Below are 23,642 nucleotides of genomic sequence, written 5' to 3'. Positions count from 1 at the left end.
AAACCCATGAATGAGGAAATGCTTTAGAATAGATGGTAAGAGATAAATATGAGCAAAGGGTTTGGCAAGTTGAAGAAGTTTATAAAGAGCAAGAGCTGAAAGAGAAGACTTTGAAGCACAGGAGGTCAACATCTTTGGAATGGAAATGGTTGTTAAAATAGGTGGATAAAAGGCTATAGAGATGGGAGAGGTTTTAGTTTTATCAGTGATACAGTGGAATGACAAATTACTCTTTTGAAGTAGGAGGCTAGGTTATCAACTAAGACAAAGATGAACAGTAAAGCAGACTAGCAATGCTTGCTCAAACCATTACAAAAGTAGGCTAGTTTGCTTTGTACACTGGGGCATGGAACTGCTGTTGACCTCAGTAAAGACTCAGGCCAGCATTTCTGCAAATAGGAAGGGGGGAGGCTCAGGATCAGAGAGCAAAACCTTTGTCAGACCACATGAGTTTGGGTTCTAAATTCATGAATAGAATTCATGCTGCCTAATTAACACCAATGGCTTATTTTTCCTAATCAATGTCTTATGAGTTTATGATGAAAACAACAACCTGATCATCAAAAACATCTATCTTTCAAAGGTGACAGGTAATCCAGGGTTGTGGGACATGTATGTGATATCAGTATGTCCGAGGATAGTGGAAGGGTAATGGAAATTAAAGGTCAGCCTAGATCATAGAATAAGACTAGATCACACACAAAAAAAAAATCAAATTAAAAAACCCCCTGAAAAACAAGTATTTGAAATGTGACAGAGTTAAATAGAATAGAATTAAAAGCATGTCATGTTGTTACTGTTCTTGTACTTGTTCAAGACAGTTTATTTTTTTCTGTGTAGCCCTAGATATCCTTGAATTTGTACTGTATAGCAGGCTGGACTTCAAAATATAGAGATCCTCCTGCCTCTGCTTCCTGAATGCTTGGATTAAAAGCATGTGCCACGACTGCTTGGCCCAGATTAAAAGTTTTGATTTTTTCTACTGGAAATTATGATACCCAGTATCAAACGTTTTACTTCCCTTACACCACTTTATGTTTGGGCACTGAAGCAGAAAATTCTTGTCTATATATTCATTAATAATCTTGAGATTCTTTGTCTTGTTTTGTTATTGTTTTATTATATTTTTTGTTTGCATCTCAAGATACCCAACTTATTATTTTAAAATACAGTGTGTTGTGTGGGATGAGACCTTTTGTTAAATAAATGCTACAGGACAGAATGTCTATAAAATAAGACTACCCAAACAATTTTTATATCATCCCATAACACTTTAAACATATAGATTAAAGATTAAAAAAAGATGAGTGTGTGAAGGTCAGGGTGTAGGTGAGGAAGTAGAACTGTATTCTGGCTTATGTACAATGTGATTACTAGCTTGAATTAGGACATGAGCATCCCAAATTATGACTTTTTGTTTCATGTTTAATATTTAAGTAGAATGTGATCCAGTAAGAAAGCCTCAAGTCTACTATAACTCTAACTGTTGAGAAGCTTCGTAATACCATATCTTTTGTTACATTTCTATCTTTAGCATTTCTAATCATGGATTCTTTCCTGGTATTATTTGATTTTTAGTTTGTTCTGTGTCAGTTCTCTCTCGTTCACAGATATGATAGTGATGAGAATGTGGCTGCCCGAGCCATAGGAAGAAACATCTTCAGTCTGTCTTCAGTATACTTTAAATACAGCACCTTGCCCTGCAAGGTGTCATTCTTGTAAAAACTCATAGTCACACAGATGGGAATAGCTAAGGAAATCGGAGTATCAGCACTCTGATGGCTCAGTGCTACTTTATGAAACACGTTTTTAATGTGGTTTCATTTTAAATTCTCTGAACATATCTTCCCTACACTAAAGACTTGAGAGACCAATGCTAAAAATATCTTGCTTTTATGTCTTGACTCTTTTCATGTTGAGAATTTATTTTTTATAATGTACTTTAAGAACATTAAATTGTTGCAAATTTAAGCAACCAAAGAATTCAAAGTAAATTAGTACTATTGATGCTGTGCATACCTTTTGATGAATTTTACTATTAAATTATAGGGAACAAGTATTTTCAGATAGTCATGTTCACTCCTGATTGATAAAACCAAGAACATTTGTTTTATGTTGTAGTTTCCCATGATTTTTATACAATGCACATAGGTCATACAATAAATAAATAAATAAATAAATAAATAAATAAATAAATAAATAAATAAATAAATTTAAATTTTTAATTTTTTAAAAAAGCATTTTTATATTTTTGACTTATTTTTTATTAGATACTCTCTGTATTAACATCTGAAATACAATATTTCAAACTACACCCACCCCACTGCCATCCCCTTGCCCTCCACTTGTCTCAACAAAGAAGCACTCCCTCCTGATCCCACTCGCACCTCACTGCCTTGGCATACCCCTACATTGGGAAAATATGCCATCACTGGACCAAAGATCTCTTTTGTCATTGATGCCAAACACTGCTGTCTTCTGCTACATATGCAGCTGGAGCCATAAGTCTATCAATGTGTACTCAGTGGTTGGTGTTTTAGTTCATGGGACTTGTGCAGGGTTTGGTTGGTTGATAATATTGTTCTTTCCATGAGGTTGCAGCCCCTTTCAGCTCCTTCAGTACATTTTTTTTTTCTTTTTTTAAAATTTGTTACATAATAATATATGATGAATATATGATTTTTTTTCTTTTTCTTTTTTTTCCAATAAGAACTAAGGTTTCCACATTTTTGGCCTTCCTTCTTTTTGTGCTTCATAATGTCTGTGCATTGTTTCTTGTGTATTCAGAGCTTTCTGGGGCTAGTATTCAATAGTCAGTGACTCTATACCATATATGTTTTTTTGTGACTTGGTTACCTGACTCAGGATGATAGCCTCTGGTTCCATCCATTTGCCTAGGAATTTTATAAAGTCATTGTTTCTAACAGCTGAGTAATACTCCATTGTGTAAATGTACAGCACTTTTTGTATCCATTCCTCTGTTGAAGAACATCTGAATTCTTTCTACCTTCTGGATATAATAAATAAGGCTGCTATAAACATGGTAGAGCATGTGTCCTTATTGTATGTTGGAGCATCTTTGGGTTATATGCCCAGAAGTGAAATAGCTAGGTCCTCAGATAGTACTATGTTCAATTTTCTGAGGAACAACCAGACTGATTTCCAGAGTGGTTGTTCCAGCTTACAACTGCACCAACAGTTCTTTCTTTAGCACCTTCATTGGAGTTCCTGTGTTCAGTCCAACGGTTAGCAAGCATGCTCAGATGTATGTGTATGACTCTGGTAGAGCCCCTGAGAAGGCATCTCTATTTGTTTTCTGCCAATAAGTACTTCTTGGTATGAACAATAGTGCTTGAGTTTGGTAACTGTGTATGAGGTGGATCCCAAGATGAGGCAGCCTCTGAGTGATCTTTTAATCAATTCTTGCTCCTCTATTTGACCTTGTATTTCCTCCTGTGAGTGTTTTGTTTTCCCTTATAAGAAGGACTAAGGCATCTACCCTTTGTCCTTCCTTCTTTTTGAACTTCATAATGTCTGTGAATTATTTCTTGGGTATTGGATATTCAGAGCTTTCTGGGGCTAGTATCTGCTTATCAGTGACCATACAATGAGTGTTCTTTTGTGACTGGGTTCCCTCACTCAGGATGATAGTCTCTAGTTCCATTTGCTTAGGAATTTCATAAAGTCATTGTTTTTAATAACTAAGTAGTATTCCATTGTGTAAATGTACCACAATTTTTGTATCCATTCCTCTGTTGTAGGACATTTGGGTTCTTTGCAGCTTCTGACTATTATAAACAAGGCTGGCAAACTGTATTTTTTATGATATACTTTCTTAATTAAAATTTAGAACCAAGACATTGTTCTTAGACAACTGCTTGCTGATGGTTTTATGTGCTGGGCTTGTTATTAAAACTAATGTCAAAGAATTTTTTGTAATTAAACTACTTAATGTGTATTAAGGATCAAAATAGTCTTGAGCTATTCCTTGAGCAACCTACCCTTTATCATGGGGTACACTATGTAAAAAGTAAATAGTGTACTGCTGTTTTGCTCATCTCAATCCCCATAAAGAAAACTGCATGATGTACGTTCTGCCCTTATCACCAAAGTCTCCATCCTAATAGAGAATATAAGGGTGTTTAATATTACATATCAATAATGAACACCAGTAAGAGACAGAGATATACATATGACACAGGCTGTGTTCTATGAGTGACAGGTAGAGGAAGGAACCTTATAACTCAGCAAAGCAAAGGAACTATGAACTAGTTGAGATTTTAGAAAAATATTTATTAACATTCTAGTAAACAATATATATTTTTATATTGTTCCCAATAATCTGGACACACTCCTAATTGTGAATAATTGTTATTACAACTAAGTGGGCATGACTTATATTCCATAGTTCACATACAGCATGTCTCTGCCCCCTATTTAAGATGTAACATTCATGGAGGTAATGAAGACTGTTGTATGCTGTGGAACTATGTGTTTGTGCACATTAAAAACAAATAACCACAAATAGCATAAAGAGGATTCAAAACCAATGTGAAGAGATGAGAGACCCAAGGCTAAAGTGTACTTAATATATGTCGTAAAGCATGATACAGAACGAAGTTGCCATTCTGTTGATGTTGTAGCTGCCAATGTAGTAATTGTGTAACTATATTGTATCTGTATTCAAATTTCAAATCACCATAGACATTTGCTGCAAACCCATTTCAAAGGGTTTATGTGAGTTTAGTTTTGCTTCTTTAATAATAAGTTATGTAATGTATTGTTCTGCTGTCAGTTCAGAAATTCAAGTACTTCAGATAATTCAAAACTATTCCCCAGGACTGCTCCTGATCCTCTCCGTAGACAGTGGCTGAAGAACTCAAGCTTCTCTAGGTCATATTCAACACTCTTTTTCAAAAGCACATCTCAAGGTAAATGAATTGGAGAATTTTAGATCTTCAAGACACGGAGATTATTTAATGAGGAGTAGCTCTGCCTTTCTTTTCTACTGTGTACTTCTTTTTCTCACAGAGAGAAAGGAAGAGAAAAGGGGAGAGAAGAAGGGAAGGAGAGAGGGAGGGAGGGGTAAGAGAGGGAGAGAGAGAGGGAGAGAGAGAGAGAGAGACAGAGACAGAGACAGAGACAGAGACAAACACAGAAGACACAGGTTTCACAGGAAATCTCTCCAGTAACTCTCTATCTCCTAACCTATTCTAGTACAGAAAAACAAGGAAGACTCTGTTGAAGTGGTTTAGGAGAAGAATTGAAGCAAACAGATCCCATCTTTTTTCTTTCTGCCTTTTCCCAGTAATCATTAAGTGTATCAGGGTGTGCATATCCTAAATAAACCAGAGAATCTCCTCTTAAAACAGTGATAGCACTTATATCCACCCTGTGCTTTTGTGTGTGTGTGTGTGTGTGTGTGTGTGTGTGTGTGTGTGTGTGTGTGTGTGTCTTTTACCCATCCACTCATGAATTTTTATGTCAACTTTAGTAAAGTCTACTCTTGGGTAAAATTGCAATCTTCTGCTTGCTTCCAGATTTGTGGTGTCTATTTTATGCTAAGTGTGTATGTTTTGTATAAAGTGCTTATTCACACAATCTATTCATTCATTCTTCTAGGAAATGTTTTACACAATGATTTGTGTTAAATATAGTTTAAATAGTATTGTGTTGTTAGATATCTACTTATAAGTGACCTACTAAATTTATTTTTAAAGAAACTTACAGTGTACAAGTTTACAGTATTATTGATTATTTTTATGGTGATAAATTTTGTATACCACTGAATTATTTGCTCTCTAATTCATTTTAAAACCATTTTAAAGTGAGTTTGGCATCCACTTATTTCCTAACAGTGTACAGTTCAGCCACTAGTAATCTCTACATTCAAAATTGCTACTTTTCAGTATTTATCTTTTAAAATTGCCAACAAGTTTTATTTCCTGTCTCCTTGCTTCCTCTTCTTGAGTATCTTTGTTTAAGCTGGTTTCTTGGACCTTTCTACTCTCTCTCTCTCTCTCTCTCTCTCTCTTTATCTCAGAGATATCTTGCCTGCTTTTCTTGTTCAGCTGGGCCTTTTTCTCCTCTAATCTGCTCTTCCCTTTTCTGTTTTATTTACTTTTCTTTGAGTTTTTTTTACTTTGAGATTATGTAGTCTCAAAGGCTTTAAGTACATTTACAATGTATAATAATATAATATAGTAAACATAATAAATATTTAAAAGTTAAACATCTCGATCCCAAATATAAACTTTAAAATGGAATGTGATTCTTCTTATAAATTTCTGGTTGACTAAAATATGAATTTTATGAGGCATATTATTTGGGCCCAATTTGTTTCTTATAGAGTCCAGAGTCAACTAAACAGCACTTGGTATATTGAATGTTTTCCAATAGTGTAAAGAGAAAATGAGTAGGTGTTGGTATTAAACAAATCACCCTTTCTGGTTAAGACTTTTAAATTTTTCTTTGTTTGCAAAGTTCTCTTCTACAAGTCTTAACCAAATTCTGCCCTATTTCTAATCCTTTACTTTGAAATACTTCCAAAGAATAATTTGCATATGGATTAAAGCATGAAAATAAGAGTTGTTTTTTTTCCAAAAAAGCACCTTCTTAGTGCTTCTTTGTCCTGCAACCCATACATACATTTCTATTCCTAAGAAGCAGTGTATTTAAATGCTTGCTTTTGATGATTACTTTCACACATTTAAATAATAGCTTCAGATTGTTTATTATTGGCTCACATATTGTTTGCCTTTAGTTTTACATTTTTCCCTCTGTCTTTGTCCTATTTGATTTTATTGAATACTTAATCACACTGGGTAGTTTTCAAATTAGTTTGACACTGAATACAGTCTTTTTAGAAGAAGTAACCCCATTTGCAAAGATTTCCACACCAGGGTGTCTAATAGGCAAGGCCGTGGTATATTTTTCTTGATTGATAATTGGTGTGTGAGGGTTTTATGTTGGCCATCTGTTGTCCAGCATAGAACCTTCCTTTAAGAGTGGTTTCTAGCTCTAACAAGAACTCATATTTATTTGCAAGACCATTGAGGAAACTTTTTTTGTTTTTAATGTCTGACAATTTCACTGATCATAAATTGACATCATTCTCCAGCAGTTAAGCTTCTCTGAGCCTACACGGACTCCTTTTACTTTGAAACATTGCATATTTTCATCCTTTTCTTTATGCTGTCTACATGACAGGACCTATAGACACAGGGAAAGATTATTTTCTCCATTTTGTCTTTTAGGAACTTGAAGGATTTTGTTCTTTGTGTCTCTTTTCTACTAATTTCTAAGATAAACTTGTGCCTCTAGTCAGTATTATTTTAATGCCATTTTGAGAACAATGATAATTAATGATTTTTCCTTATATATTTAAAATAGTTACTAATAGTTAAAGCTTTAAATTACTTTAAGTTTATTTATATTCTTGGCGTGAATTAAAGATCAAGTTATTTTTTCCTATAAATGGTTGAGGTTTAACAGCACTATAAATTTCAGTCAATTCCAAAGAGCTCTTCCCTATATGTAGAACACTATTCAGTCCAACAGACATTCAGCTCATAATTTGGTTCTTTAAAAAAATGTTCCTTGAACATCTTATCTTGTATAAACTCTCATTCATTGTCTATTTTATTCTACTGATTATTTTCCCTTGAGACATAAAATACTCTCTGGATTCCTTGTTCACTTATATTTCTGCTTCTTCCATTATAATGTACAGCTCTAGGACACAAAGACATTCCCGATGCTACACAGCATAGAGAGTTTACAGTAAATACTTTCTTACTACATAGGAACAATACTATGAGTATAGGCACATTATTTGAAAATAAATTGTATATGAAAAGAAAAAATAAATACTATTTATATCATATGGCAATCTGAATGCTTTTATTTTATAATCTATGCATTTTGTAGTATGTGTGTATGTATGTGTGTGTTTGTGTGTGTGTGTGTGTTTGTGTGTGTGTGTGTGTTGAGGCTAGAGAAATAAAGTAAGAGATATTGCTCTAAAACTCTTTACTTTATGTTCTTTATCTATCTATTTATCTGTCTGCCTATCTCTACCTCTCCACCCCTCTCTCTCTCTCCCACCCTCCCTCCCTTCATTCTTCCCTTCACCCTCTTTCTAATACACATGTATGCAAGTAGCCACATTTGTGATTGTGTATTCCTACCACACCACTAATGTAACCCAGAAGTTATTGATGAATAAGTGGTTCTTACAATTCACTTTGCTTGAAACAAGTTGTCTATGTTGTTTGCCCACAAGATTTAAGTATGCTCTTGTTTGCCTCCCATCTTCCCACAAACACACTTCAACTGAACACACTTAGTCTACTGCATCTAGCTTTTACTTGAATTATGAGGACTCAAACTCAGATATTTATATTTTGCATTTTTATGATTAAAACTATAATACACTGAGCCATGTCTCGATTCCAATGCAGTTTTGGAGACAGAGTCTCTCATTAAACAAATGGTACAATGATTCTGCAGAACCAACTGGTCAATAGGCCCAAGGGATCCACATACTTCTATCTTGCAGTATCAACAATGGTATATACCATACTCAAGGTATTAGACCAGCCAACATTAAAATGGAAAAAATAAATAAATAAAACAGGATAGCCAGTATGAAAAATGACATTTCAAAAGTGACATGTCTTAAAATTACTATACTTGTTAAAACATTTCTCTACTTCACCCAAAGTAGAAAAGAACTAGGCCACCTGGCACAGCAGAGATCCAGGGACACAGGCCTGGTGAGACTTCGTGAGTAGTCAAAGTGCAGAGAGGTCTAGGTCGAGCACACAATAAACATGGCCCTCCGGTTGGTTCAGGGGAGCAGGACCTCTGCCATAGGTCCTCGGTATCCTCCCAGAAAGCCATTGCGTGCAGACCAAATGCTCAGGCTATTTGCCACTGGGAACAGTGGAGATCCAGGGACACAGGCCTGGTGAGACTGCTTTGTGAGTAGCCAAAGCAAAGAGAGGTCCAGGCAGAGCACGCGGAAAACGCGGTCCTCTGGTTGGTTCAGGGGAGCAAGAACCCTAGCATAGGGACTTGGTATCTGCCTGGAAAGCCCTTGTGTGCAGACCAAACGCTCAGTCCATTTGCCACCTGGAACAGCAGAGATCCAAGGACACAGGCCTGGTGAGACTATGCCATGAGTATCCAATGCGCAAAGAGGTCTAGGCCGAGCTTGTGGAAAAACATGGCCCTCTGGTTCAGTGGAGCCGGAACTCTGGCAAAGGGACTCAGGATCTGCAGAAAGAGAAGACTCAGACCTGAAATCATACCTCAAGATGATGATGGAGATATTTGAGAAGAGCGTGAATAGCTCACATAAACAAGAACAGTAGGATAACCATAAACAAGTAGAAGCTTTTAAAGAGGAAACACACACACACACACACAAACACTCAAAGAATTCAAAGAACTAGAGGGAAACAGAACTAAAGAGACAAAAGAGTTGAAAATGGAAATAGGAACAATAAAGAAAACACTCAAAGAGACAACCCTGGAGGTGAAAAACCAAAAAAAAAAAAAAAAAAAAAAAAAAAAAAAAAAAAAAAGAAATCAGGAATCACAGATGGAAGCATCTCTAACAGACTACAAGATATGGAAGAGAGTATTTCAGGGGCCGAAGACAATGTGGAAAACATAGACAAAACAGTCAAAGAAGATACAAAAGCCAAAAAGCTTCTCACCCAAAATGTCCTGGAGATCCAGGACACAATGATAAGTCCAAACCTAAGGATAATAGGAATAAAAGAGGGAGAAGAATATCAACTAAGAGGCACAGTAAATATCTTCAACAAAATCATAGAAGAAAACTTCCCTACCCTTAAGAATGAGATGACCATGAGCATAAAAGAAGCCTACAGAACAACAAATAGAGTGGACCAGAAAAGAAATTCTTCCCAACACATAATAGCCAAAACACCAAGCATTCAAAACAAGGAAAGAATACTAAAAGCAGTAAGGGGGAAAGGTCATGTAACATACAAAGGCAGACCAATCAGAATTACACCTGACTTCTCAACAGAGACTATGAAAACTAGAAGATCCTGGACAGACATCATGCAGACCCTCAGAGAACACAAGTGTCAGACCAAGCTGCTATAACCAGCAAAACTCTCAATCACCATATATGGAGAGACCAAGATATTCCAGGAAAAAACTAAATTTATACATTATCTGACCACAAATCCAGCACTACAAAGACTAATAGGTGGAAAACCCAATACAAGGAGGGAAACTACATCCTAGTAAAACCAGGAAAATACCTAAGCAAGAAAACCAAAAGAAGAAATACACACAGACACAATTCTACTTCTAAAAGCAAAAATAGCAAGAAACAGTAACAACTATTCCTTAATATCTGTTAACATAAATTTACTCATTTCCCCAATAAAAAGACATAGGCTATTAGACTGGACACATCAACAGAATCCAGAATTTTGCTGCATACAAGAAACTCATCTCAGAGACAAAGACAGACACTATTTCAGAGTAAAAGGTTGGGAAAACACCTTCCAAGCAAATGGCCCCAAGAAACAAGCTGGAATAGCCATTCTAATATTGAATAAAGTAGATTTTTCAACCAAAAGTTATCAAAAAAGATAAGGAAGGACACTTTTTACTCATTACAGGGAAAATTTATCAGGAGAAATTTTTTTTAATTTATTCTTTTCTCGTGTATCACATCCCAACCACAGGTTTGCCTTTCTTCTCCCCTCCATCCCCCAGTTACTGTTTCTTCTTTTCCCTTCAGAAAAGGGCAGGCTTCTCAGGGATATCAACCAAGCATGATATACCAAGTTGCAGTAAGACTAAGCACCTCCTTTTATATTAATGCTGGAAGAGGTCATCCAGGATTTAAAAAGGGGGTTCCCGAAAGCAGTCTGCCCCTGCCCCCACTAGACCAAACTCTATAACCCATCAGCAGAGGGTCTAGGTTAGACCCATGCAGGATTCCTGATTGTCAGTTCACACTCTGCAAGGACCTATGAGCTTAGGTTAGTTGATTCTGTGGCTCTTCTAATTGTGTTCTTGATTCCTCTGTCTTCAACACCCCCACCCTCTGCTGCAAGATACCCCTACTCCACTTAATGTTTGGCTGTGTGTCTCCATATCTGTTCCCATCCATTGCTGAATGAAGCCACTCTAATGGTTATTATGCCAGTCTCCTATCTATGAGTATCACAGATATCATTAGAAATCATTTCATTTCCTTTTTAAATTTTTGCCAGTCATGTTTGGTTCTCTCATAGGTCTCTGGTTTATCCAGCCTCTGGTACCTACTGCTCCAGGTAGTGTCAGGGGTAAGTTCCTTTTAATGGAATAATTCCCAAGCTGGAACAGTCATTGGATGAGCACTCCCACAATTTCTGTGCCACCTTCCATCAAGCAGGAAAACTTGCAAATCAAATATTTTGTTGTTGGGTGGGTATCCCAGTTCCTCCACTGGAAGCATTGCCTTGTTAGGGAAGATAACTGATTCAGGCTCTGTATCCTCCATCACTAGAAGTTTTACCTAGGGTCCTACTGTACATTTTTGGGAGTTTCCAATACATTAACTTTCTAACTCACCTTGAAAATACCCCAAACCCTACACACAATTTCAGTTGTCTCTGCTATTGAGACCAAGGGATATGACTAAATGACTAAGGCTCTGAGTAATGTTGTATCCATAATTTTCTCCAGCCTCTCTTAGCATTGTGCTCTCATCCCTTGTCTCTATCTTAACTTCACTAAGCTTCATGATGTTCTGGTATTTCCTGTGTCTTTACATGTAGATTCCATGATCTCCTTTTTTGTCCTTTGTCCTTTAAAGTATTTATTTTTCTGTATGAACTTCTAAACTATACCCACCACTGTTACATATTTCCAGAGCTTTGTGAAAATAGATTCACTTTGAGTTATTTAAAATATACTACAGAAGCAAAAGCCATTTCAATCTATCTATTGAAAATTTTCAATTTAACATCTAAAGTGTTAAGCATGAATTCATTCATTGAGTTACAGCAGATTCAATGTCATGAATGATCATTTTGAATAGACAAGAATGTTACTTAAAGCCCATGGAGAGAGAATAGAGACAGACCATTTCTGAATTTGAATTTGAGTTTCTCTTACTGAAACACTTTCAAATAGGAGTTGCACTCATAGCCAGGGGAGAGTCAATCTTATTACTTTTCTGTTTATATTTTTCATTAATTACAAAGGTTTCTCTGTGTCCTTTCTACACAGGCTACAAGATACTACTCTAGCCACCCAGGACATTTTACATGAATTAGCATGCAATGATTTCTCTTGAGTTCAGTCAAAAAGTTGTGGTGCTAAATGCAAAAGGAAAATGTCTTTGTCATAACTTTCTGGCATTTTAATAAACATTATATATTTTGTCCTATGTTTTATTAAACTTATCTGCGAAAAAAAAATATGATTCACTGTTAAGTCTGTTTTCTTACTGGTTAAAGAATGTCTTGCTTGCCCAAGGCCAAACAACTCCATAGTGACAGCAAAGGCACAGAAAGCAAGGCTCCTGGTTGTGCATCTGGAGCCTTTAATCACTCTACCATGAGGCCTTCTGTTTAATTATCTTGTGCACTCAATACATAATAAGAGCTGTTAAGCCAATTCTAAGCAATTTCGATGTACGGTGAAACATTTAATTAGTTTCCTTTAAAATAAATAAGTCATTAGGAAACTACAAATTTGCGAGTTAATTAGCTGTGTTATGGCCTTTTGGTTCTTTTGGCTGAAATAAACTGATGCCAAAACTACAAGCAGACTATCCATTACCCATGAGATAATCAGCTCTCAGGAAGCTACAGGAGTTAAGAATTTTAAGCTTAAAACTATTAAACTGTTCAGTAAAAAAAAAGTCATTTGTGATAAAGATACAACTGGTATAAGGATGATTATTGTTCAGTTATACCTGTTACATTGTGGATCAATGATAAAGTGCTTTCCTAGCATGCTTGAGATTTCAAATTTTTGCTGCAACATTATAAATTAATAATAATAGTAATAAAGTTGTAGTTATTGTTTTCTGCCTAGTTTAGGTCACATGGCACAAGTAATAATGTGGATATTAATATTAAATTTATGGTTATCCTTTCCTGCTTATTTTAGGACATATTCCATGTAAATAAAAATTACCTTACAATAGTCCTTGTAAAACTTAGTACATAATGATTCTGCTGCTAAATATATTTAGATTTATAGTATCTTTGCCAGTTAATCCTTTGATTACTGCTTCTGTGTAGATTTCCTACTCATCCTATTTATTTTGCTATTTTATAGTTATTCATGTAATTTATCCAAGCTTTTAAAATACTTTTCACTCCATCCCATTGTCTTCATTTTAGTATCTGTCCCTGATGCCTCATTCATTTATTACTTGCCCCTAATCTATTTTGAAGACAGTTGAGCTCTGAAACATAACTTATTTTAAAGTTGTGTTGTTAATTTGGTTGGTAAATAAAAGTAGACTTCTTTGCTGAAACTCTATAATTTATGTTTTAATTCTTTAAATGTACAGAAAAAATCTGAATATTTTTATATAATCAGCATGATTTTTATTATTAGTCTTTTTAAATCATATATATATAATCTATAGATATCTATCTATAGGTGGATATAACTTGATATATTTTATTTATTTACTCTATAGATGCCTATTGATACAGAAATTTCTATAGGTGATATCTATCTCTCTAGTCTATAGAAATCTATAGATAGATGTATCTAGATATTCATATTTATAGATATAGATAGGTATATTTCATCTATATATATATGTCTATAGATACAGATCTCTATAAATGATTGATTGGTTGGTAGGTAGAGAGATAGATAGATAGATAGATAGATAGATAGATAGATAGATAGATAGATAGATAGATCATTGGGTATTTAAAAAAGAAAATCTAGGGTGTTGCTGCATTTTTTTTCCTACATGGCTGTTTCATGTTTTTACTTATAATGGTAGATTGCCGGCACCTAGGATCACTGTGTTTCAGTCTAATCTTAGAAACAGGTAACTCCAAGGAAACCATGGATACTAGAATCTCTGTTTCTGTTTATTTTTGCCATCTTCTATAATTCTCTGAAATCTTTAGTTCTCATGAATTTACACCTTAGAAGAGCCCGGATGTAATTGTTTTCATGTTAGTCTCATCATACATTCAGAGCCTGTGCTCCATTGTTCTGTTCTCAGCTGCTGCTCCTTAAACGCATTGCTTTAGAAAATACAACCTCAAATGTCATGTTCTCTTCTGCAAACATCTTTTCTCTGCAGATATTAGCCATGATATTTCACACTGTGTATTTTTTTCAGTTTTCAAAAGAGGTTTTTCTGTCTGCTTTTCTTCCAATTTCATTATGAAGGAGACACAGCGACATGGTTTAAACACTGAAAGCAGTGAAGGTGTCAAAAATTGCTGTTGGTTAAAGAGACAAGGCTCCATGGCCATTTCATTAGAGTGAATGAGTTCTCACCCTCTCATAGCACTTTGGGAAAGAATCATTGACTTAATCTAAAATATATCCTGGTGGTTTTAGTATGCTACTGTGCTGGGGAAACAATGCAAACTCATCTATAAAGTGTAGCTAAGGATAGCAAGGCTATTGTGATACCATTTGCAAAACTAGTGCACCTTTGTAACCTGGTAGCAGTTGTCATTTCTATTGGCAATGTAGGATTTCACACACTCATTTCAGGAAGAAATGGGATCATTTAAATACAGTATTCATATTTTACTGACACATTGCCCAGTATCAAGATTCAAGATCTGGTAGTCCATCAGATTTTTACTTGTTTATGTTTTGCAGAGGTGTTCAAACATTGTTCATTTATATTATCCCACTTTGAACTTCCTGTAAATATAAAAATCAAAATAAATATTTATTACTAATGTCTTAATTACAATAATCCCCTTAAACATAGTATTTTTGTTTGAAATAATCAAAATGTCACTTACTTTAAAATGGGCTAGGTTTTCTTCAGCTCTTCCTACACTGAAGCATAAGAAAATGGATAAGAGACTATAATAAACTCTTCTGGTCTTATTTCTCAAGCTGGGCTGGGTTTTCCTCTCACTCAGACAATGTGAAGCAATAACAACTGGACTTGATGTTCCCAAGGAGTCATCACTTTACAAGACCTGCTAGTGATATACAAGACACACAGCAAGTAGTCTCTATTAAAAAAAAAATTCTACTTAGAATCCGAACACTCAGTTGTTCTCAACAGGTCACCTTGTTCAAATCAGCTCAGAAAAATAGTATACATTGAGGTTTGTAGCCACACATACAAGAAAAGTTCTTTTACATGTACAATAATTTGGGCCACTCTAAATCTAATTACCACTTATAATACGAATATTCATTTAACATTGATAAAGTAGTTGAGAGTTTAACCAAAAGTTAAAAGCATTTATATTGTGTCATTGGTTTGAGCACCAAAAACTTTATTGTTTATCTTTTCAAAGTTCTTGACAATTTTGATGGTTACTTCAAGAAACTAAGCAAGTAGAGTACTCGAACCTTAAAAAGTTGGTGAACCTACTAGTATTCTGTCAAATAGACATACTTTCCATCCATCTTGTAAATTCATATCTCTGTAACCATCTATTAGTTCATATCTCAGACCTTATTCCAGAAGTTTCTTTGTTCACTTGGTGGCAGTTAATACAGAAACCTATAACTAATGAAAGTGCAAAATATGTGTCCTGTAATGTTCATTCACAAATGAAGCATTCATATCGCTTCCCATTTGTGAGTGTCAGGAGCTATCACAGAAGTCAAAGTAGAAAGATCATAAGAGCCAGAGTTCATGAAGAACCAGACTGAAGCAGTGACCACTGGATTCAGCAGCACAAATTCTCATGACGTCATGTCAGCTCTGATTCCTGCATGAGAAGTACAGAAGTTCAAGGCTGGCCACATTCTAGCAAGGATGGGAGGGACTCATGAGACCCCAGCTGCCCTACCTACCTGAGGAACTATAGAAAGGTGATGGTTTCTGGGAAAGGAAGAGTCAGTTTTCTGTAAGTGCATGGTCCCTGGTATGCTATCTACTCTAAGATGGTGGTTCCACCCACCTGAGTAAGGGCAATACTAACTGGACTTAGTGCATTATTTACATCAAAAGAAGACAGGGATGGGAGATATTCAAAGGTTAATGGTAAATTTAGGAGGTGTTCAAGGGATGCCTAAAGGTGAATATGAGCATAATATATATTATTGAAGTTCTCAAAGAACTATATGCAAAAAGCTTTGGACGTTTCAAATACTTTCTACAATTAATATATAAGATATTTAGATTTTTAAAATTTTTGAAGGGAATGTGTTTAAGACTACACTTGATTTCCATATACAGTTAATTGTAAATGGCATCTTCAGTACATCATAGATATGAGCAGCAGCCAAGTGTGGGAGGAAATCTAATTAACACTGATTTTGAGAAGACTCTTAAATAGGAGTCAAGTCTTCTTTTAAAAACACTGATTGTGATAATTTGCTAGCAATGATAGTAACTTGTTGTAAATATCTTAGCTGTGTTGTAGGAATTTGAACAAAATCTGACCTTGGTGATAGTGCCCATTTTCAGAATATCTTTTTTAAATGAACCCTGTAAACTTTCTCATTTTTGATTTCTAGCCTGATGTTTAAAAAATGTAAAAACAAACATATCTTAAGTTGACACTTCAAAACAGTGCATATTTCATATTTTTAGAATTACATATATGTTTTAGCATGAAATATTTTAAATATAAAGTAGCTTACAGCTGATGTTAATATGGTACAATGGTCAGAGACTATTGTGTAAGCAAAACATTTTAGGAATGTAAGACAGGTAAGAGTTGACATAAAGTCTCACATTTATGCAAAGTCTGTTTATTTTTAGCAATAGAAAAGAAAAGTAATATCTTATAGCCACGATTCAGTGGTCCTTTCCAGACAAATTAATTTTCACTCAAAATTAAGTCTATCTCAATAAAAACAAACACATCTACCTGATTGCTTGGCTCTCTGAATCTAGCCCATCTAGGAAATGGTAATAATCTGTTGGAAAATGTGAGTGTATATACAACAGAAATGTGTTTTCCACAGTGCTGCACTCGGAAAAGTCCAAGATTAAGCCACAAAATTCCCCTGGTAAAGTTTTGCTGGTTTAAAGACCTCCTCATATTTGGGGCAGTTAAACCAACCTCCGGAAATTCTTTTATGATAACTTTACTACCATGGGTCGATTAGCTGCACAGAGTTTCACATTCTATTACCATAGGCTTGGAATTTCAACATAGAACTTCAAGATAGATAAATAATTATATTAAATATAATGTGCTATTTATCAAAGTAACCACAATTTTTTGTCTAATTTTATTATGTTAATTTAAACCTGAAAAATCATAAGGTTACTTATTCATCAATAAGTTTCACTGTTGCCTTTTAGAGAAAGTAGATAGTTTCTATGAGTTTTCTCATGGGCACTAAAATGGTTTATACTTTTAAAACTACTTGGCAGAAATATACCTTCCATGCTTCATATTAGACTACAGGAGACTAGGAGATGCAATTTTTGTCATTTCTTCAAATTACATGGATTATTAATTGTATAAACAATGACTTATTATTGTGTTAACAGAACGCTGGCATTTAGTGACATGTGCAAATGTGTGTATACATATATCTTTAAATTAAAATATTCTGTTTATATATTGATTTTCCTTCTCTTAAATCTTTTGCTTTTTACATTCTTTAAGGAATAATACCGAGTCTTTGTCAGGATTCAGGAGTTATTGCTTAATGAAACATGTAATTAAGTTCTACTCATATAATTTTTGCCCTTAACAAAAATGGATCCTCACATTCCTGGTGATCTGATATTACAACATTGTGTTCAATAGCCAAAAACACAAAATTAAGGAGGCAAGATCATACTTCAAGGTAAATTTTATAGGAGTAACACAAATCAAATTTTAAAAAGCACAATTATTTCAACATCTGACTTATTGAAATGGAAAAGAAGCATAACCAAAGTGTTTTATTTACACATAGAAATTAATTATCATCACACACTTAATATTTTAAATAATTTGTTATTAACAAAGTAAAAATTTATTTTGTCACTACTATAGTAATAATTTTACTTTCCTTTTTAAAAAATTCTCAAAAGAAAATATTTGCTATATTGATTTGGGTAGTGTTTGAACATATTTCACAATAGAATTTAAAATATTCAACCAGGAATTTGGGACTGATACCATTGTAGTTTACCAATGTTCTTTTTATTGGGCTTACATATGATCTGTTGAAAAGAATCTGTTTTGCTTGTGTTCAGATCATAATCACACACAAATACACATAAACACACAAATACACATGCACACACATGCACACTACACACATATGAATACTAAACATGCACACATGCATAAACACACACACACCCACAAATACACTAACCTTTAGGTAAAATACAACTTATGACTGCTTCCATAATGTATTTTCTATTTAATGTACTGTAAAGTATACACTGTTAAACTTTAAAACAACTGATAGCCAACACCTACTACTTTAGTGTAGATAAATATCTTTTCATTTTCTGATAGAGATATACATTGTTTGTAGATGTATAGATGATATTTGGAGAAAGATATAATAGATTATATTTAGATAGATGAAATATATTGCTTTCAATTTTACCACTAGAATATCAGTTAAATACTTATTTGTATGTAATTATTAATAAATTTTGATTTCTCAGTTTGAAAACACAAAAGAATTACAAGTATTTTTAATATCAATTTTTGATGTTAGTTTGAGAGTCTTTTAATTCCTAAAAATAATATTAAGGAAGTATCTAAGATCATACATAAAAATAAAATTATATGTAATAGAAACTGTAACATGGAGACATAAGCACATTGTATCTTTAGAGAAATGAAACATAAAGCCAATATGACAAGAGGTTTAAGTGATACATTGTAGGAATGACAGGCAAAAGCAGGGTCTATCAACTCTATAAATGGTGGGAGAAAGCTGACAACCAACATTTTCAAAGCTCTGCCAGTTAATAAGAGGACTTCAGAAATCTAGGAAATAACTTAATTACTGAGTATACATAGGTCTTTGTGAGAAGAGTGAAACTTGTCACATTGCAGTTTACTGAATTTCTAGCCCAACTTTTCAAGCTCTGTGGGAACACTATAACAACAGTGCCTTGTTCTCAGTGAGCAGTTATTTTCACCTTTCCCTGAGAAAATGCACTACTGGCAAAGAGCATTTTATTTAATGTAACTTGTAACTCACCACTGCAAAAAGCTTTTCTCCTGCAGAAATGTATCAAAAGTACTTATAGATATCCTGAGGCAATGTGTAACACTGAGTAACACTGAGAAAAATAGTAAAATAGTACACTGCTATTAATTCTTAGACAGAAAACAAATAGATTTGCATGTTTACATGGTGAGTTGAAAATCCTTTGTACACTTCTAGACATCTAAAGGGCCACAGGATTGTGAGTATACCATGTGCTGTAGACTGAGTTTTGTCTTTTAAAAAAATCATGTTGATGTCATAAACCTAGTACGACAAAACCTGACTTTAGTTGGAAATGGAAGAGTTAGGGTGAAATGAAATCATATTGGAAGTTATTCATACAATGATTTTCTTTAAGAAAACACACATACACACACACACACACACACACACACACACACACACACACACACACACACACTACTGAGCAAATTGCACAGAACATAAATTATAGAGGCTTTTGTCAAAATACAAGCATTGAATAATTGGCCATCACAGCTACAGCCATATATTTTAATGCCTCAATCACTCAGGATGCTTTTAGCAAAAATGGCAATCTGACATCAATCTGTCTTTTGTGAAATCTTAAAAAATTGGAACCGAATTTGTTCTCTTGTATAATACCACGTACTGCCCAAACGAAGGAACCTGTATAAACCAGCATTGATCATCAATGCATAAATGCATGCCGCATAACGTCCACTGTGCGGTACCTAAGTTTCTCTCTGTGTTACTGCCGAAGGCATTCTTGCTTCTCGTTTTACTTTGCAGGAAGCAGTGTTTGGCTTCTGTTTGTAAAGTATCTCATTCTGTCTTCATTTGCAGTTTGGTGGCCACGAAGGAAACAAACAGTGCTCGGTCCCGAGGTACTCCAATGTCACCTTCTGATTTCCTGGACAAGCTAATGGGGAGGACATCGGGGTACGATGCGAGAATCAGGCCCAACTTCAAAGGTAGCTGTCCTGTTTACTTCCTCAGACACAGTGCTCTTAAAGAAGATACGTTTTAGAACTGCTTCCACCTGAAACTGCAACACTTGTTCCCAACAGTCCTTAAAATACTGTATTAATATAAGGTGTGGCTACAAAGGGAAGTCCATTTTTATGTTTAGAACTAGTACAATGTGCCCTCTGTGAACAAACAGTACTGTTTTCTTCTTAATAGTTACTTGTTGTTTGGTTGGTTATGGTCTGCTAAGACAAGGCCTTGTTATGTCTCCTTGACTGACTGGGTATTCTAAACACTGAGTCCAAGGAAGAAAACAATTTAGGCAATTCTCCTGCCTTAGCCTCAATGTGATAATATTACATGTGACCGCAACTATGCCTGGGTTCTAAATTAGGAGTGTGTGTGTGAGTGTGTATGTGTGTGTGTGTATGTGTGTGTGTATGTGTGTGTGTGTGTGTGAGAGAGAGAGAGAGAGACAGAGACAGAGAGAGACAAAGAGAGACAGAGAGAGACAGAGGGAGGGAGAGAGGGAGGGAGAGAGGGGCAGGGGAGAGAGGGAAAACATTCATGTGTCTTGTCTGTCTGTGTCTCTCTTTCTACTAATACTCCTCTGTTTTTGTGGGGGGTAAAAAACTTAAGATCTCAATATAAACCTTTAAGTTCCCCATCCTCAACTCTTGTTCAAGGCCGGGAGATTGCCTATGGTCCACAGTTGCTGTCACACTGGAGTATACCTCCTGTCTCTTCCTTTCCTTTGCTTATTTGCATTTTTTTTTTATTATTTTGAGATAAAGTCCCATGTCTAAATAGTGAGGCTGGTCACAAATTTCAGATTTCCCTGCTTCTCCTTCCAGAGGGCTAGAAGTACGTGCTTGAGCCACAATGCTTGGCTCTTTCTGATCATTTTTAGTTCTCCAAGGAGGACTTTTGTACTGCAGAAAATTACTCATTCAATTATTGAAAAAGTTGCCGGATATTTAAAAGTGATTTAAAACTTTTTATTGTCCATAAATTTCTTTAAAAGAAAGGAGAGATTAGTTTAAGAGTATTGCTTCCTTTATTTCATGTGGTTATAAGTAATATATTTATATAATGATCAATCTATAACCATACTATAAAATGAAAGATTAGAAGGTTGTCTGAAAGCTCCAATTGATTTTATTTTGAATACTATTACATAGTAATAAAATCATTTAAATAATGTGGAATTTAATTTACCTTAATTCTGGGAGTGAAACATACAATGATTCTGTAGATGTGTCAGAAAATAAAAAGCACTGGTTGCTCTTCCAGAGGACCAGGATGCAGTTATCAGCACCTCCACAGCAACTCACAACTATCTTTATCTCCAATAACAGAGGATTCAGTGTTTTTATTTATTTTTTCCTCTGAGGGCACTACGTTCATGTGGTGCACAAACAATTTTTTTCATTCTCATAAATAAGCTTTAATTTAAAACTGAAACGTCAAACAAACTTTAAAATCGTTAGATTAAAAAACAATGTAAACAAGAAGAGACAAGGATGGAAGTATATTCTCTTGTGAATTTCCACGTGTGAATTTATCAACAGGAAATGTGTCCCATTGTTTTACATTTCTTCCTTTATTTGCTTTGCATTCCCGTAACACTCACCAACCTCCCAGTTCCACCTTTACAAATCCTTACCCCTTAACTTCTCCACTTCCTCTCAGAGAAGGACCCACCTAAAAATAGATTCATCTCTTCACCTGTTCTTAAGCTTTCAACTACACATGGTTTTAAAGCTAATTGAGGGAATGTGAATATGTATCTGTGAGACTCATAGATGTATGCCTTAAATCATGCTTAGCTTTTCATTAAGGGGTTTATTACTAAACAGTTCAAGCGGGGCAATAACTGACTGATAGTACATACCCCAGAGTGGTCTCAAACTCCAGATAATCCACCTGCCTCAGTCTCATAAATGCTGGTGTGATCGCAAGTGTGCAATGAATGTAACCGAAGTTCCCGTTTTATTTTCTATGTCTCTACCTTCCAGAAGCAACAAGTAGAATTTAATAAAATAAACCCTGTCGTTATTTTTCTTTAAGTTTCAGGATGAGAATAAAATGGACATAGTTTTTTTAGCTCCAATTTGTCTGTATAATTTAGGGTAAAATGAGCAGGCACTTGTTAGAGCAGTTTATGAATTAGAAAAAATATAGATTATAAGAAATGTATAATTCTATCCTGATTTTCCATTATTGGTCTCATCTATTAATGTAGCTAATTTATCATAGTTGATGACCCAGAGCCTCTACTATGCCCTAGAGCTATTTTTTCCTGATGAAAAATATTCACAGGCTAAAAAAAATCACAACAATATGTTATGCTTGTACCATGTCTACATCATACAGAGTAGATACACTGCCCTAAAAATTCTACTTCTAAAAAATTACACAGGAAAAATGTGTTTTAATACTGTTTTTATAACAAACCACAAAATTTATTGTAAGAAGTAGAATGCAATGAAGAACGATTGAGTTGGTTTACATGAGCAACATGCAGCTGCTTTTTCTCCTTCGTTTTTACTGTCACTGGTTTTGTGTGTTTGTTTTTGTGGAGGACCTTATGTGCTTGTGCGGGGGATTAGATTTGGGGGGATATGTTTTTGTTTTTCTATTTTGCCTCTTCAAAAGACAATAAGCGTTGAGTTTTTCAAATATAATTGTTCGATCATGAAGTGTTTCTTGTAGTCACCCGTGTTTGAACTCATGGTCTTCAAATGGTTGGCTATGATAATGTAACCTTCAGATCATGATATCTGTCTGGATGAAGGGTTGCTTGTATTGACCAAGCTTGGGCTCAGCTCTCTATTTTCTGTAGACTTGTGAGGAAGCCACCTGGACCAAGTTGGTCCCAGCCAACATGCCTTCCCTGTCATGAGAAACTGTATCTCTAAAAACTGTAAGCCAAATAAATCCTTCTTCCCTTACTTACATCATTTCTGTACTCTTCAACAGTAAAAATGAGAGTTCCTAATACACCAAACTTGCCAACACTAAGAAAAAGAATTTAGATTTGAGAATTCAATGTCAAAATGGTAGCAAAAGTTCCCTCAGGACAACTAACACCGGACCATGCATGTTTTACAAAAAAATGAGAAGGAAAGAAGATTTGTGGGTCAGTTTATTTCCCATTTCACTTGCATTCACATAACAAGTTGCTTTATGTCATCTGCCAACCATCATTAACAGCCTTTAACTTTTTTTTGAATTTTAAAGCTTTATTTTCTTTATTTATATGAATATACATGGTATCTGTCTTCAGAAAATGACATTGGATCTCATTACAGATTGTTAAGAGCCACCATGTGGTTGCT

General features: G+C 34.9%; 1 protein-coding gene across 2 annotated transcripts in view; it reads left to right on the top strand.

Moving 5' to 3' along the window:
• The window catches only part of GLRA3 (glycine receptor alpha 3), a gene marked incomplete at both ends in the record, with an annotated part of 172,948 nt that overhangs the window by 11,617 nt on the left and 137,689 nt on the right, over window positions 1–23,642 (top strand). For both annotated transcript variants that reach the window (XM_080928701.1, XM_080928700.1), the window contains one exon: window positions 20,179–20,306. In XM_080928701.1, the coding sequence (XP_080784827.1) occupies window positions 20,179–20,306 (128 nt within the window). The remainder of the gene's footprint in view (window positions 1–20,178; window positions 20,307–23,642) is intronic.

This window comes from Micromys minutus (genome assembly GCF_963924665.1).
Source record: "Micromys minutus genome assembly, chromosome: 14".
Taxonomy (NCBI): Eukaryota; Metazoa; Chordata; class Mammalia; order Rodentia; family Muridae; genus Micromys; species Micromys minutus.
The sequence above is the reverse complement of the archived record's forward strand: the minus strand, read 5'-3'. Positions and strand labels throughout refer to the sequence as shown.